Genomic DNA, 17,251 nt, shown 5'->3' on the forward strand with positions numbered 1-17,251 from the left:
TTGACATAATACCGGTGGTACACAGGATAGTAATATGGGTCACGTTAGTATTTTATAGTATTTTGCACTAGCGGAATCGCAGCCTTTGCGATTAGAAAATCTCGTTATATCACATCACGATAATATCGCAAATGCAATTAATTGTTCAGCCCTATTTTGTAGTATTATTATAGGAAACAGACTGTGTTTATGATAATAGTTATATAATAGTTTCAGATCAGTAAGACCACATGAGAGCCAGGCCAGAGACGGAAAAAAATTGATTTTCCAGTCGGTCTAGGAGTTCACAATGATCAGTGGTGTCAAAAGCCATACGGAGAGCCAATAATAGAAGCCCTGAGGTGGAATCTGAATCCATTGTAAGCAGAAGATCAATTGCCACTTTGGTTAGGGTAGTTTCAAAAGAGTGACAGACCCTGACAGCAGATTGAAAAGGTTCAAAAGATTGTTGTTAAATATGGAAGAAACTAAGACAAAACTCTTTCTAGTATTTTTTTTAGTTAAGGGACTGGCTGATAGTGATTTAAATGCCATTGATCCAGACTTGGTTTCTTAAATAGTGGTTTAGCCACAGCTAATGGGGACAAATGTCAGTTGTAAGTGACAAAACCAGGTTAGAAAATGTTTCAAGAGAGATAGTCTAAAAATCTGTAAGAGCAGAGACTAACAGGGATTCAACAGATGAATATTGTACTACCAATTTTACAGAAGTAGCTTGAAATTAGGAACAAATTTTGCATCTAATCTCATTATTTTCTGCAGAAATAAATCTACAAAATCGTGAGCTGTAAAGGGCGAGCAGCTAACAGATGGTTGTCTTTGACGAAGTTTGGCTACAGTGTCAAAAAGAAATCTAGGACTTTTGTCTATTGTTACTGATTTAACAATACAAATAGGCTGCTTCGGCAGCAGACAGAGCATGCTTAAAAAAACAAATTTTGTGCCTTGAGAGGTTTAGTCTTGATTTACAGTATTTGCGTTCCAATATCTGCATACATTTGCGTGAAGTTAATTGGTTTTGCTTCAAAAATTTGCTTTTTTAAATGTTGGTATGTGTGGGCAAACTAAATCAATGTTATCGATCCTTGCGCTTCACTCATCCATCTTTTCTACCACTTTCTAAAGCTCTGCCAGTCACTTGTCATTGATTTCAGTTTTACTGGACGCAGGTGCTGAAAGGACTTGCATATTCGTTTCACATTGACCAATAAAGCTCATAAAGCACACAGTTGTATAAACTTCTGCTTTTATCTGCTCGGTGGAAGGGAATAGAAGAAACAAAGACTGAATGGAAACGACAGGTCTCAGACACACACACACACACACACTAACATACACACTAACACACACACCAGATGTCCTTGCTGGCCGAGCTATTAAATGCAGGATGTGATCGAAGATTCATCTTCATCAATTGTAATTGAGTTTAGATGCCATCTGATCTCACATATAGCAAGCATAAAGCTGTCTGTAGCAATCCTCCCACTCTGCAGAAAGTTTCCCAAACAATTCCCTAGGAGGATTATACAAAGAACAATGGTTCAGCAAGAGGGAACATAGCTGTAATAGTAATATACAGAGCATCTAAACTCTTAACTGTATTTTGTAGGTCATGTTTTTGAAAGGGTTGTGGTGGTGCTCATGTAAAATATGTATAATGTACATAACACTGATTGTCTGTAAACTTGTGCACACAAGCCTTTTTACATGTGGAAATGAAGAAGAGTGGTGTTCAAGCATGCAACCAGGGTCAACGCCTCTGCTACTGTAATGAGACTATTTATGTGATAATGGTATTGGTGTTTATTTCATTGTCAATCCACAGGGTGCGTCAACAATGCCATTATCACTTATTGGTGTTTATTTCATTGTAGACTGAATTTAATGTCATAGGTTTTGACAGTTGTCCTAGTAACCAATAGGTTTGATTTCGACTCTGTGCAGCAGCCGTGTATCCATCTGGCCATCCAACCGAATCTACATAATGCTACTCAGCATATTCAGGGTGTAGTGTATCCCAGCATGCAGTGGGTACCCTTGAACGTTGTGTGTTCTGGTGTCAGAGTCACCAGCCCAGCTTGTTCTTGTGATGAAAAACACCACAGAGCTTGACGGGGAGCCTTTTCACAATCGAGCTCCTTTGTTTCCATATGGAAGATGAAATATGGAGGAGAAGTTATTTTATTGTACTAGTTTTTAACAGGACTCCACATCAGTAAACAAAGCCAGTTCCCCAGAGAAAATGTTGCTGATGCACTGCTTTCAGCAACAATAATATAGTATACACAATATATATTGTTGTTAAAATGTAGTTAAATCGTTGTATAAAACAACAATTTGAAGCATGTGTCAGCTACTTGGGGGGACAAAACAGATCTTTTTAATGGCCGAAGCTAAGCTGATGGAGCCTGTGATGGAGGAAGCGCTGGTGACTAGAACTGCTGGATCACCTGGAGAAATATCACCAGAATCAATTCACTTCAGTTTTTTTTATATAGCGCTAGGGTTGGGTACCGAAACCAGTACCCTTAAAGTGATACTGATTCCAACTGAGTATTTCATTCGATACCTTGCATAAAATGCCACCTGTTCAAGCCATAGTAATTGATTGGTTGCCTATTATTATTTGTATTGTTGTTATGGACAAGCAAGGTAATATATTTTATTTTTTTCTTGTTTCAAATAACTGTTACATAAAAGTATTGGGAAATTTTATCACATGGTTAGGTCATCCTCACAGGTAGTATTTGCCTATAAGGGGAAAGACTACAGCTTGCGAATTTTTATTTGAATGATATTTGAATATTATTTGAATGAGAGAGGAGTGAAATAGTTTAGTTTCCAATTAAATTCTGGGAATCAAATGTAAGTCATTTTTTGATAGGTGTGTTGAAAGTAAACAATTATTTTGTTAACTTTCGATCAATAAACTGAATTGAAAGATCTCCGCGAGTGCTTTTTTAATCAGTGACAAGTGATGTGAAGAGCAAAAAAAATGTACAGAGAAATGTTAAAGGATACCAGAAGATGAAACCAAGGGAGAGAGAACGAGAGAGAGAGGGCAAGAGAGAGAGATAGCCATAAAGAGAGAGAGGGATGGGGGGGACTGAATGAATAATGGTACAGATATTTATAGAGATGTCAATGATAATAATAACAATAATAAGACAATATAAGTCCTATAAGACAATAGGACTGTTAACAATAATTGTAGCAGAGGGTGTCGAGCAGGAACACGGGAGCAGCAGGAGACCCGCAACCACAGATCCAGACTCCACAGCTCCAGAGCCAGAAACACCTGCAGGAAGTGATAGGAGGAGAGAGGAGAGGGAAAAGAAAGCACAAGACTACAGGAAAGTAACATGCATTAATGAGGTTGCATACAGAGGGAGAGAAAGAGGAGAAGAGAGGAGCTCAGTGTATCATGGGAAGTCCTATAGGTCTGTAGCAGCATAACTAAGGGATGGTTCAGGACTCACCTGAGCCAGCCCTAACTATGAGCTTTATCAAAGAGGAAAGTCTTAAGCCTACTTAAGCCTTAAATGTGGAGACGGTGTCTGCCTCCTGAACCCAAACTGGAACCTGGTTCCACAAGAGAGGAGCTTGATAGCTGAACGCTCTGGCTCCTAGTCTACTTTTGGAGACTCTAGGAACCACAAGTAACCCTGCATTCTGGGAGTGCAGTGCTCTGGTGGGGTAGTAAGCTAATCACAACATGAAGTGGGCCAGTATGCACTTGTACATTTTACTCTTTAGCATACTGAGACTTTTCCTTGTGTACCAGCACTTCTCACGAGCTGCCAGTACTCTTCACTGCCCTCTCCATATCAGATTCTCTGGGCACTATGTGACGTTCACCAGTTCCTGCTAATACACAACGATCCACGTGAATGGAAAATAATGGCACCTATTTTGTTCCACTTGAAGCACTGACCAGAATCTACAAGGACAGCTGTTATACTGAGTATTCACAAGCATCTGGTCATGACAGGGTTACAGACTTTCTGTCTGGTGACTACACCACAAGAGCGTGTAATCGAGAAAAAAGCCTGACTTTCTTTTGTCAGAATTCCTGAGTGTAATTAGATTTCAGATAATTAATTTTGAGTAATGAAAAGGTACAGAGGTTAGTGCAGGCCAAAACTGCCAAGCTCATTTCTACGTAATGGTTCTACTTAATGAGCAATACAGACTAGATGTGCGTATGTGTTTATGTGTGTGCAGAGGATTCTGTGTCCAGGGTATTGATGTGTCAGTGTCTGCGGGTATGGATGCAGTGCTGTCGGTTCAATTAAAAATCCAATACAGCTCTCGGCCTGGATATCAGTGTGTGTGCTTTTGTCTCCCTGAGAGTGTGTGTGTGTGTGTGTGTGTGTGTGTGTGTGTATATATATATTTGTGAATCTTTGGATTTACATTTTGAGTAGAGCTCGGTTATAAGGTGTCAGCTGCTAATGATATTGCCAGAGCTGTTTATGTGCTAAACCACAGGCTGGTGAAGATGCAGAGCTGTGACACTGTAGATGGATGGATGGATGGATGGATGGGTGTGGGTGGTTGCCATGGTGAAAGTGAAGCGCAGACAATCAGACATTCTGAAGAGGGGAAGGTGCGTGTGAGGGAGAGAGAGAGAGAAAGTAACAGGTATAAATAATGCGAGCTCCTCTCTTCCACAGTCAGGGAACAGTCAACTCTATCAACCCACTGCCGGGATATATAATATCAATAGCATGCAGATATATAATAGGTTACATTACAGTACAATACAGTATTATAGAGAGAATGATGGTAAATGCCTACAAGAAAATCCCAGTAATATTTAATTTGGGTCTTATCCACACAATTGTGTCCACTTTTCTGGCCAAAAAAAACATATATTGAAGTAAGCAGCCAAACCTCCCAGAGCTATTAAAAACACTTGTCAACACAGACATCAGTACACCATATTAGGTATTATAGCTGCCTATTTATTTTCACACACTGGCTTGCTTACATGTGTGAAATTGGTTGCAAAAAGACGTTAGATTCCATCGGAGTCCCATTTAGAGTAAAGTCATGAACTTTCTAGGCGGCCTCCCTTCTTTGGGTGTAAATCCAATTTAGTGGTTTAAGTTAAATGTTCAAGGATTCCATTATTGGCCATATCAGCAACTTAAAAATGCTGATATAAAAAAAATTGCACTCGTGTTGTGCCAGTCTTTAACAAGGTACCAACCACTGATTGTTGACACATCCACTATTTTTAGAATATTACACAGGATTAAAAGTACTGGAACTTGTATTAATAAAGACTTATTAAAGCAGTTTTTGTGTAAATGAAGTTCTATAAACAATACAAGAGAGTCAACTGAACCCACTGTCGCCTCCAAGATGAACTTGATCACTCTTTGCTACTTTACAGGCAGCGTATCTGTTTTCAGTTAATGCATGACTGTCTTAGAGTGACGAACATCACAGTTATGACCCACAAGCAGCCGAATCTCTCAAAAAGCAAAGTTCTAAAAGATAAAGGCAACTTTAAAAATGAAAGATATGTGGTCACGCTAACATCAGCCATTAACAGTTCAGTCAGGATCAAGGTTTTAACTGTTTATTGCAGGAACATACACTTGCAGTGTGTTTCAGCTCCAGTGACGCTCTGGATCAAACCTAAGTCTGAGCTCCTGAGCCCCAGCAGAGCCTGAGATTCGCAACATCTGAATGAAAATCAGGACTACTTATCATGTGAGAAGAAATATCCCACCGAGTGATTTTTTCCAAGTGATTTCGGCGAGGTTGAGTGGATGACTTTGCAATTATAGAGCAGGATACAATCCCCCACTTTCACTGTGCTTTCAAACCTCTCTACAGAGTCACAATGCCATGAAACGGTGCAGGAAATCCTGCCCTACCCTGCATCACATGACACAATTATGGCTGGGGAACAAAAAACGATTGGGAGGCAGCTCTTTTCAGAGGACACAAATGAAAATTCTCACTGTACTGTGGAAAACAATATCTTATGGCTACAAATATAGTATATTGGTAATGTTCAGTATGCATTTCCATTATGATATACAGTATGTTTATGTATGTTTACACACTATAAAGCCACAACTACAAATACTGTGAGAAAAGCAACAGTCTGGCTGTTTACATCAGAGCATAAACTCAAAGCTCCCCACAATAATCCTGTTTACAGCGCTGGAAATGTTGTTGTGATAATCCCAAGGAAATGGTGTTTGAGTTCTGCTTAAAGTAAAAGAAAGGTTCCAGCAGCTTTGATAAAGCTCAGAACACACATTATTCCACTGTATAAATGTGGAATCTGTATTTTATCATTCACCAATCTGACTTGTTTGAAAGCACAGAAGGTTGCGTACCTACAGTTGTTTGTTAGACGCTGGTGTTGCCATGTATGAAGATTAATTGATACATGTACACATGTTATTACTGCTGTGTTACAGTTTTTACAATCGCTAACAAGTATTTTTCAGTACAGAGTTTACTTTTTCAAAACTCTTCACACGGTGAGCACAACAGAAGTATATGTGGACCAAACTGAGACTGACTCTTGCCTTGCTGTAATAAAATGCATTGATTTAACACAAAAGACATTCAATGACCACAGCTTTCAAAATTCATGAATTCTTTTCTCACTCAACCACCAGAAAAACCATGTGTATCCACAGCCAATTTTGCAAATGCTTAAATAGTCTTTTCAAAACTGTTATTTAATTTATTTACTTACATACATTCCATTTGCCAGCAATTTGCCAAATTAAAAACCGAATAGTCGAATCAGAATCGTCAAGTCCTGCCTATAGTCGACTGATAGTCAAATCATGTGTGTTTTTGTGCCGGGGGGGTTACAGTAGTTCTGTCATTCACCCGTTTTGTGCAGAGTTTTGCGTGCATGCCGTGCTGCCGACAACTGCGTGCACATTGCGGTTCCTCGCTGGTCTATTTCAAGTAGCCGGCTATTTGAAAACGATATAATGTTCTTTGTGTGGTTCAGCACGATGATAAATTATCTGAAAGTCCCGCGAGGTGCGGAAAAACTCGGCACATCACCAGTGAAGCTCGGTCTCTTCAGCAAGTGTTCCTCTTCTGCCACTACACACATACACGCTACGCCTACACATGCGCACTGACGACCCAGGGTTAGGGTTACAATTTTGGATTTATTTATGCACTTTAAAAACATTTATTGAAAGTTGTATTCTTTTCACATGTTTATTTACAGCATTAAACGTTGAAATGTATATATTGTAATAGGCTGGATATTAACTTATTGGGAGAAAACTGGTAATTCTATGTAAAATCAGACGCTGAGCTCCCCCATATTATCAAAATGACATGATCCTTGTTTCGCCGCGAAGCTTCGACTGTGAGATTGACAGTCAAATCAGGCTCCGCCCATCGAAGCATCGAATCTTCGACTTCAGTATTGATTGAAATTATGTAAATGATACCAACGACAGGTCATTCCCATCTCAGTTAGAGCCCTACACTGTTCTTTTCACCTAGGGATCTCTTTACTACCTATAAAAAGGAGACATCTTTGGAATGTTTTGTTATACCTCCACTTCAAAATGGAGCCTGCAAGAGACGCAGGAGAAACGGTGGTACGGAGAGGAAGAGGATTCTGCATGCGTGGCAGTGTAAGACAACAGCAGAGATGACCAAGAGCTGTAGTCTCTGATGACATTAGGGCTACTGTGGTCACCAGGTAAACAACCATGGGCTATCTTTGAAAGAGACTGGTCTCAGAGAGCAGCCAAATGTGGCCCGCTCAACGGTGGCATCAATTGTCAGAATCTTCCAGTGAACCAACATGGAAAATATGAATTTAAAAAAAGGCATAACTGCATATTACCAAAATTAAAATCTACTGCTTGTGTGTAGGCTAATTCTTGTATTTCTTCTTTAGGACCCAATGACAAACCCCCACAGGGGGGATTTCTTTTAGAGAGTCATGGAGCTGGAAGCCCATCACACACACCATGTTTTTATCTACGTGGACTTGGCCAAAACATGCTGGCGGGGACAGAATTTGATTGGCAAAAGAGCTAAAGTGGGTGTCCCAGGCCAAAGGGGTGCCAATGTTACCACGTGTGCAGTGATATCCTCTGATGGAGTGCTGCTACACAGATGCAAGAGACCAATGAACTAAATTTGTTTTATTTTTTGAGCAAGCTTTTACAGTTCTGACTTTTGTTTTCCTTGCAATTTTCATTTACTGTAGTTTATTTGTGAGTTATTCGATGGCAAAGATAAAGTACAGTGAAGCTTTTGCTGTTTTCCTCTTGCATTTTGTTAACTTCCTGTTGTGTACTGTTGTACATTCTATAAAGACTTACAATTCTTACTGTATTTCATAATGGGAACTTTATTCACTGTAAAATAAGACAATGTACACATTTCTTATATTATCACCAATAATATATATATATAAATACACACAAACACAACCAAAACAATATTACACAAAACACAGAATTATTTACTACTTCAAAGATTCACATAAAATGATGTATCTACTGTCATGCTTCCTGTTGCTAGTGTTTTTTAGCTAATTGAGTTATTATGAGACAAAGTGTTGCTGTTGGAGAGAACATCTGCTGGTGTTTTTGTAAAATTATTTGATATTGAAACAAGTATGCAGTGTTTTAGTAGTTTTGGTGCATTTTGAGTGTGAAATTAACTGTTGTGCAAGCTGCATGTTGGTACAGACAACAGTGTGAAGAGTTTTGAAAAAGTAAACTCAGTACTGAAAAACGCTTGTTAGCAAATGTAAAAAACTAATACAAATGGGAGAATCTCAAACGTATTAAGAGCTGCTGTGAATTGCATTATTGGTACGAATCTCTCAGTAATGTAAAACAGTACAGACCTAGTCATATATCTGTACAAGATTAAAAAGACTCAACTTAAGAGGGGTTTTGTGATTTTGTTGTAATGTCAGAGAGGTTAATGTGTGCGCCACCATGGACTAAAACCACAACAATTGCTCTGCACTTTTTTGCCATGCAAGACATGGTCTGAGCAAGAATTGCTTGATTTGGTTTGGCAAATAAAGGAGGTTGTTCATGCACAGGTTCAGCCTGAGCATGGCTTAAGTGTATTGTCAACCTCACAGTCTTTTAATGAATAGTAATACTTTTAAAGGATAAGTCTGCTGATATTCAATGTTTTCCTTTTTTAACAAGTCTCATTTAAAAAATCCAAATCAAATATTGTGTGTGTATCTAAGCCTGATATAGTTTATTCCTCTGTGCAAGTTCCACTGTCGTCCAAAAACTATTAATACCCCAAAGTAATATTTAGGATTTAGTTTAAAGATTTGAAATGGGGATAACACTTGTGGAACCAGCAGCTCCTCCCATACCCAGCTCTTTTGAGAAATTAAGACAAGATAGACTTTATTGAACCCACACTGGGGAAATGTACTTGTTACAGCAGCTCCAGATATACACAAAAGCTAAAGAAAATACACATTAAATTAAAATAGAACAGAAAAATACAGAATATAATAGAACTTGATAGGAATAAGAGTTACGTGTACACTATATATACATATATACATACTATATCATTGATATTGAATAATGCACAGGTCACAGCAGGAGGTGGAGAAACCATTATAATTTCACAGGACAATATATATATACAGTAGTGTAGTTTGGAATTAATATAGGCTATTGCTGGAGTGGAAAAATAAGGCAACATAACATTTTTCTCTCAAAAAATGTGGTTTATGTACAAATTGGTATACGTGTTTCTCTAGACCACCTAGTTCTCTCTATTAGGTCGTGGTAGTATTTGATAGGGATTTGTATGGAACAAATGACTCTATACAACTAAAATGATTATTCAATTAATTAATTAGTCAATTGACAGAAGATTAATCTGTTTTGATAGTTTGTCTTTGTCGTGATAATATATGATAAAATACTAATAGCAAATAACCCCTTTTCCACTGCACCATACCAGCTCGCCTCGCCTCGACTCTACTTGCCTTTGTTTGGTTTTCCACTGTGAAAAAGTTGCACCTGTACCTGATTCCAGGTACTTTTTTTCGTATCAGCTCCGTCGAGGTTCCAAGCGAGCTGAGGCGATACTAAAATGTGACGTGAAAACACGGCAGACTGCTGACTGATCAGAGAGAATCGTCACTATTCACTGCATCATCATTGCGTGCGCCAGACAGAGGCCAGCAACAGAAAGTTTTATATTTTACAATTTTCATACGTTATTTCATCACTAAATCCACTTCTGAGATGTTTTGAGCTCCGCAAGTGGCTGCGGGGGAAGCCTGCTGTGACCCGCGGGAGGAGCGTGTGAGGCCGGCCAGCCGCCCGCTCACAGAGGCCTCTGCTCCCGCCGTCACACAGACCGCTGCAGCAACAACGGCAGAGGAAAACACAGCTGGAAGGTTTTCATACCGCTTATCTGTCTTTACATTCTGAGGAATGTTAAAACGTTTTAACTTAAATCAAGAGACAGCTGTGTGGGTCGCTGGTGTGTGTGCCGCACTGAAAATTACATCGGCAGTTGTGTGTAGCGTTGCTATGGCGACCAGCTACATTGAGGGGTACTATCTCTGGGTATCTGCAATGGAAAACGGGCGAGTCGAGGCGAGTTGAGCTGGTACTGGTAATGGAAAAATGGCACAAGTTTGAGTTTGGGGTTGTTGGTTGTAAAAAAACAAAACAAAAAAACAATTGAAGCCATTACTTCGGGTTCTTGGAAGTTCTAAACATAACAATCAGTCAATTAATTTGAGAAATTGTCACATTATTCTATATTGAAAATAACTGTAATTTGCAATATCCCTAATCAACGTATTGTTGTTGTCAGTTCATCATGTCAAAGTGACTGGGAAAAATCAAACCCAATTCATCAAGAAGAATTGATCTCAAATTCCACAGGAACTAAATAATAATCATGTTTTTCACTGAGAGTGTTCAGCATGACTACTGTGGCTTCACAAACGTATTATTTGGGTATCTGGCTGTCTTCATCCTCTGAACTAAAACAGAAAATACAAACGCCAGCCAATTGTATTTATGTGTCTTTGCTTAGTGTTGCTGTCGTACATTAAAGGTATTTCTGGCTGTCTTCCAGCAGGAATGTTGTTCAACATTTTACTGGTATTTTCATATTTCACCTCCTCAAGGTAGAGCTTGCTCTGACGCACTCCACTTACACTACAGAGGCTGCAGACCTGAGCGCTGATTTCTCAACCTGCAGTAGTAATTTTGTCCTGCTTTGTTCTGTCGACACACTGAGATGGAATGTGTATCTAACACCCATCTACAGTGTGTGTGGGGTTGAATATGAATAACCCATGAGGCAGCTCTCTCCCCCTCGCTGCCAGAAGTCAATTCCTGTAACAGGGCCAAGCTCTAATAGCCTCCTATTGATTTGCTGAGAGCCGATGAGCGTGCCTCTGAACACTTGTTCCTACCTGCTCCCTTAACACCTCCCTGGGCTCTGATAGCAGGGAACCAAACACCAAAGGCACAGGAAGAGCAGTGTGAAGGACAAACCCTCACTCATTCTCTCCCTCACAAATACACACACACACACACACACACTGACAGTGGAGGACACCCTGGGGAGGAAAGGGAAACTGAGGATAAGGTGACAAGATGAAAGGTACTCTGCTTCAGACTGCTATCTAGCGGTTCCTGCTGCAGCTGTGAGGGAAAAAAACTCAGCAAGCTCAGCATGTTAGTGATGATCTCAGATTAAAGTCTGAAATCAGTTAAAAGTGTGATCATGGTCAAACAAGACTGTCTGAAACCCTTCCAGCAGCACATTAGATGATGCCCACCCACCACATAAAAGCGTTGGGTGGAACAAACATCACAAATATAATTTTGTCTTTCAGAGAGCCTTTCCAATGGAGGGATGCAGAAATATTTTATTTAAGTAAAAGAATTTAGACTCTTAAATGTAAACAGTTTGTTTAATCCTTATAAAAACGTGTATACGAGTGTAAATACGACAATTTGTGAATTTATTGGGCTAGATTAACATTTGGCAAGAAAGCAAATAAGTGTATTTCCCTAAATGCTGAAGTATTCCTTTAAATGGAGCTGAGTGTTAACTGGAAGATTTGAAGCAAGATTTATGGATTTCTAGCATGACTACTTTCAAAATTAAATCTGTGCACTCGTTAAAAGTTTGGGGCACCACTTTCATTTGAAGGAAAATAAATAAATCTAATAAATCATAAAATTGATCAGCCTCATAAGAGGCAACTTCTTCAACTGATAAATGAGGACATTTATTTATAGCTAAATACCTGCTAATAACTGAATATATTTTGCATTAATGAGAAATATATGATAAAGAAAATAATCAGCTCAGGCTCTGCCGTGAAGGAGCCCAGATGCAGGTGACTCTCGCACCTGATAAACAAGGTGTTAAATCCATAAATTATAACTTGTTAATCTTACAACGTACAGATATTGGAATTGGACTATTCTTGGAAAAATTGCCAAATTATATTGGCTGGATGACCGAACGATTGGACACCTAATTCACATTATTTCAGACTGGGGCTTAAAGGAAGGAACATGATTCAGGAATGCAATCTTGCAATTTATGGTAGGCTCTGTCAGGCATTTTACCTCAGGTCACATCAGGGTGTGAGAAAGAGGGTATGTGGTGTTAAAATTCAAGGTCACTTTGTTATACCCGAGGGGCAATTTGGATCACAGCCAGCAGTAACAAATAGATATCAAACAACAACAAATAAATACAACACAATTGTGTTAATGTAATATATGGTAGTACCCCCTTCAGACCATCTGACATATAGGCTACAGAACCGTTTGGGACTGTACTGGATAAGACAAGGAGGTGGAAACAAACTTTGAAGACTTCTGATCAGGCATAAAGCTCACCATGAATCCACACAAATGTTAACTTCAGCACCTAAATGTAATGGTGTAACCTATAAAGGAACATAATCTTTCTTACCTTCATGTATCCATACATAACTGTAAACAAAATCAATTAGCCACTGTTAAACAAACTTTCTCTTTAAAAAAAACTATCTTTGTAGGAACCTTTCCACAATCTTGTAATAACAATCTGAGTCTTTGGTGGACATACTTTGGTGGGGCGCAATTGACCGCAAGGATTACGTTGCAGCTCTGTCTCACTGCTGCTGACTGCACCTCACTGGACTAATTTCAAAAAAATGTTGTCCCTATTAGTCACAGTAGACACATAGACATAAAAACATGGAAAAATAAGGTCCATGTTGAAAAAACGTAGTTACCCTTTAAAGAAAATAAAAGGCAGCATATACTGGCCACACGGTTTGAACATTGAAAAGTTCAATGAAGAAACAGCTCAGCAACAAGTGCTTAGCACCAAACACTGAAACAAGGACATTTAAACACAGAGCATTCTGATGGAGGAGAGATTTTGTATGCAGATGAGGTGAAATAAGGTTGAGTTGAAAGAACAATGTTAACAGTCCTAGCAAACATCAGATCAAACAGTGCATCATTGTGCTGAGTATAGAGACTTTCAGTCAAAATGTATTTCCACACACTTTACAGTTTGTTCCACTTTAATTTTGTGTTGACTCTGACCACAGCAGAGCACCATGTCTTGTCTTTCTCTGAGGCTTCCTGGTGTTCAGTGTCAGTGTAAGTCAATATTGGCTCAGTCTCCACAAGGCTGTTGGACCAAACTCAAATTAAGTGTATTCCAGTGTGGGAGGGAAATGTGGCAGCAGGGTGAGAAGTCTCCTAAAAGCGCCACACAAGTGAGAAGAAAATAGTGGAGGTGCAGCTCTACTGCACAATAACGCGCACAGACCCGAGGGCACCGAGGTTGTGTGTGATGCACACAAAAGGTACATTATACATATACACAGATGGAGAGCAAACAGCCAAGCCCTGCAGTGGACCTGAGGGCAGATTTCATCAAAAAGTTGCATCTGTTTGCTTCTCGGCGTGTCAGTTCTCACACTTTAACTTTAACAGCAGGGAGTGAATCACATGGCTCTCACACTGACAAGATCTTCTCGTATTGATAATCATTTCACCGGCTGTAGCATGGAAGAGCTGACTGAAGGCTCTGTTTCTCCACAGCAGCCAGCACAAGTTCATACATCCCTACCCACACCGTGACGGGTTGTTTTATCGGGTTGGCTACTGTATAGTATAAAGTCACCAAAAGATTTGGAGGATCATTTGTGTTTATTACAACTTGGGTATAGTTTTGATCATCAATCCTATCAATCATGATCTCAATAAGTTAATTGCTGAGATCTGTGAATGCAGTGGCATTGCTTAAAAGACATCAGACGGGGCACGAAACAGGAGCTGTGAGGGGTCCAGTTAGGCTCTAAACACATTAGGGATTAGGGATCCTATTTAGAAGAGAAAACAAAATAAATTAATGCAATTATTACTCGAACTGTCCATTGTAAGTACTGATGGGAAAGTCATTGTCACAAGTCAAAGTTCAAAATGTGTTCCGAGTCCTAAACAAGTCATCATGCACACTTTACCAAACTGAAGGCCATGATAAAAAAATTCCTTAAAAATGACATTACTTAAAAATGAAAAATAAATGATTGTTATATATTGTAGCCCAGGGTGATCTGTAATGTGATTGGCAGCAGTGTAGGAGTTATTGAAAGTATCTCAATTGTTAGAAGATGTTAATCTGTTGCACGCTTTTTCACAACATTATTTTTTCTCATTGGGCTCGAGTCCAAAACTCTGCTTGAACATCCATGATCATTTACAAATCGTCTTTCGGCCTCAACTCTGATCTGCTGTACAGCGGGGTTGTGTGCGCACACAGTTCTCTTGATCAGTGGGGGGATTTTTACTGATATTTTCAGTTTCACTTTCAAATTAAGTGGTGTAGCTAATCATAATAAACTGTCGTGTTTGTTGCCCGTCAGATATCGCTGTGTTCCCAGATTAGTTGGAATCAGAAACAGATTCAACTTAGCTTGCCAAGTATGTTAACATACATGGAATTGAATTTCCCAGTAGTCTTAAAGTACTCACACATTATCATGTTCATAAAATATTATCAGAGCAATAGGAGTGATGGCTAAAACTATGCAAACAAGTTATAATTAATGCTTTAACTTGCTTTTGGCTTTAGATCTGATTAAACAGAAATTAAACTTTAATTGAACTTATTTAAATACTAACTATGCAAAGACTGAAGTAGAACAGTATGTGTACTGTCTGTGAATGCAGTTTAAAGTAAAGTCCACACAGGAATTTTATATTAAACTGTGAAGTCAGACATCAGACTGAGATATCAGTAGTGTTAAAGTCTCTTGAGCAGATGTCATTTAAAGTGGAATTTCTCCAAACCACAGGCATGTCCTGAGACGTGCCTAACTCAACACTAATTATTTGTATAATATTCGCAGGCTATGATTTTTGTTATAAATTTCAGTTTGTCCCTAGTCATTTAAACTATCCTTGTTTGTTACAACTGATCTTCATGTGATTTCACATCACCACAGGGAGTTAATGTGGTTTTCATCTGTTTTCACACTGATAACTGCATGAGATAATCTGTCAGACTCGGCTTCAGACGCAGATCACTGACTGGGATGATGAGCCAAAACTGGCTGCTTGTTTCAACATGATTTACAGGGAATCGGTGCAAACAAATCAAAAGCTTTTTGCCTTATGGCCTTTTTACTGATCTTTATTCCACATCTCACTGTCAAAAAAGAAAAGAAAAACCTGAAACTATGTGAATGCTAATTCCAGCATTTACATACATTTATATAAATCCAGAAAACAACATAATGTCATGAAAATGGTTATAATTTTTCTTATAACTGTAGTCTTACAACTTGAAATTCAGTGTGAACCGCTTTGTCATAGGTCCACTGACCCAGCTTAAAATCACATTTAGTTTCATTGGCAGATAATGTATTTGCATCTTTACCAAGAAAAGCACTGACCTTTCCTTCCTTATCTCTGATTGCTGTTAAATTCTCATGTCTTTTTTGTAGAATATTAACTGTAAATAAAACATGAAATCTTCTTCTCAGGAAGTGTACGGCCTTAACATCTTCCATCAGGAGGAGATTAAGTGCAGCCTGGATGCAGCATGGAAACAATGCCCTTGTGTCAACAGCAAAAAATACCAGCTTTAACTCACACTGTCAAAGCTTACGACTTCATTCAATTCAATTCAATTCAGTTTTATTTATACAGCGCCAAATCACAACAACAGTTATCTCTGAGCGCTTTTCATAAAAGAGCAGTTCCCACCAAGAGCAAGCACTAGGCGACAGAGGCAAGGAAAAACTTCCTTTTAAGAGGCAGTAACCTCGAGCGAAACCATGGCTCAGGGTGGGCGGCCATCTGCCTCCACCGGTTGGAGGGGAGAGAGAGGGAGCGAGAGAGAGAGAGGAACATAGAGAAAGAGGGAGGGGGATGGAAGGAGAGAGAGAGGGGAGGGAGGCAGCCTACACAATATATACACAGAGGTATAGACAGTAAAGGTGATGTTGCTATAGACTGAATGAATAATGGTACAGATATTTACAGTAATTTATGATAATAATCGTAATGTTAATGATTATAATTACAATAATAACAAAAGGACTAGTAACAATAATTGTTGTAGCAGAGGGTGTCGAGCAGGAACACGGGGGCAGCAGGTGACCCGCAACCACAGATCCAGACTCCACAGCTCCAGAGCCAGAAACACCTGCAGGAAGACTACCAGAAAGGGGAGAAGTTGTGTTATTAACATGCAATAATGGGATGAGGTTGCATACAGAGGGAGAGAAAGAAGCGGGAAAAGGAGCTTAGTGCATCATGGGAAATTCCCCGGCAGTCTAGGCCTATAGCAGCATAACTAAGGGATGGTTCAGGACTACCTGAGCCAGCCCTAACTATAAGCTTTATCAAAGAGGAAAGTCTTAAGCCTACTCTTAAATGTGGAGATGGTGTCTGCCTCCTGAACCCAAACTGGAACCTGGTTCCACAGGAGAGGAGCTTGATAGCTGAACGCTCTGGCTCCTAGTCTACTTTTGGAGACTCTAGGAACCACAAGTAACCCTGCATTCTGGGAGCGCAGTGCTCTGGTGGGGTAGTAAGGTACTATGAGCTCTTTAAGATAAGATGGTGCCTGACCATTAAGAGCTTTGTAGGTGAGAAGAATGATTTTAAATTCTATTCTGGATTTTACTGGAATCCAATGCAAAGAAGCTAAAACAGGAGAAATATGATCTCTTTTCCTGGTT

The 17,251-nt window shown here is 39.3% G+C and overlaps 1 protein-coding gene across 2 annotated transcripts in view; it reads left to right on the forward strand.

Annotated features, from left to right (window-relative positions):
- Positions 1-17,251, forward strand: part of gask1a (golgi associated kinase 1A) — a 95,680-nt gene that overhangs the window by 30,107 nt on the left and 48,322 nt on the right. Inside the window, exon 4 of one of the 2 annotated variants that reach the window (XM_046043724.1) lies at positions 7,913-8,210. The exons of the other annotated variant lie outside the window; for it this stretch is intronic. Coding sequence (XP_045899680.1) covers positions 7,913-7,951 — 39 coding nt within the window. The 3' untranslated portion in view covers positions 7,952-8,210. Of the gene's footprint in view, positions 1-7,912; positions 8,211-17,251 lie in introns of those variants that run through there. 2 annotated transcript variants of the gene reach the window in all.

The sequence above is a fragment of the Micropterus dolomieu genome, linkage group LG03, assembly GCF_021292245.1.
Source record: "Micropterus dolomieu isolate WLL.071019.BEF.003 ecotype Adirondacks linkage group LG03, ASM2129224v1, whole genome shotgun sequence".
Lineage (NCBI taxonomy): Eukaryota > Metazoa > Chordata > Actinopteri > Centrarchiformes > Centrarchidae > Micropterus > Micropterus dolomieu.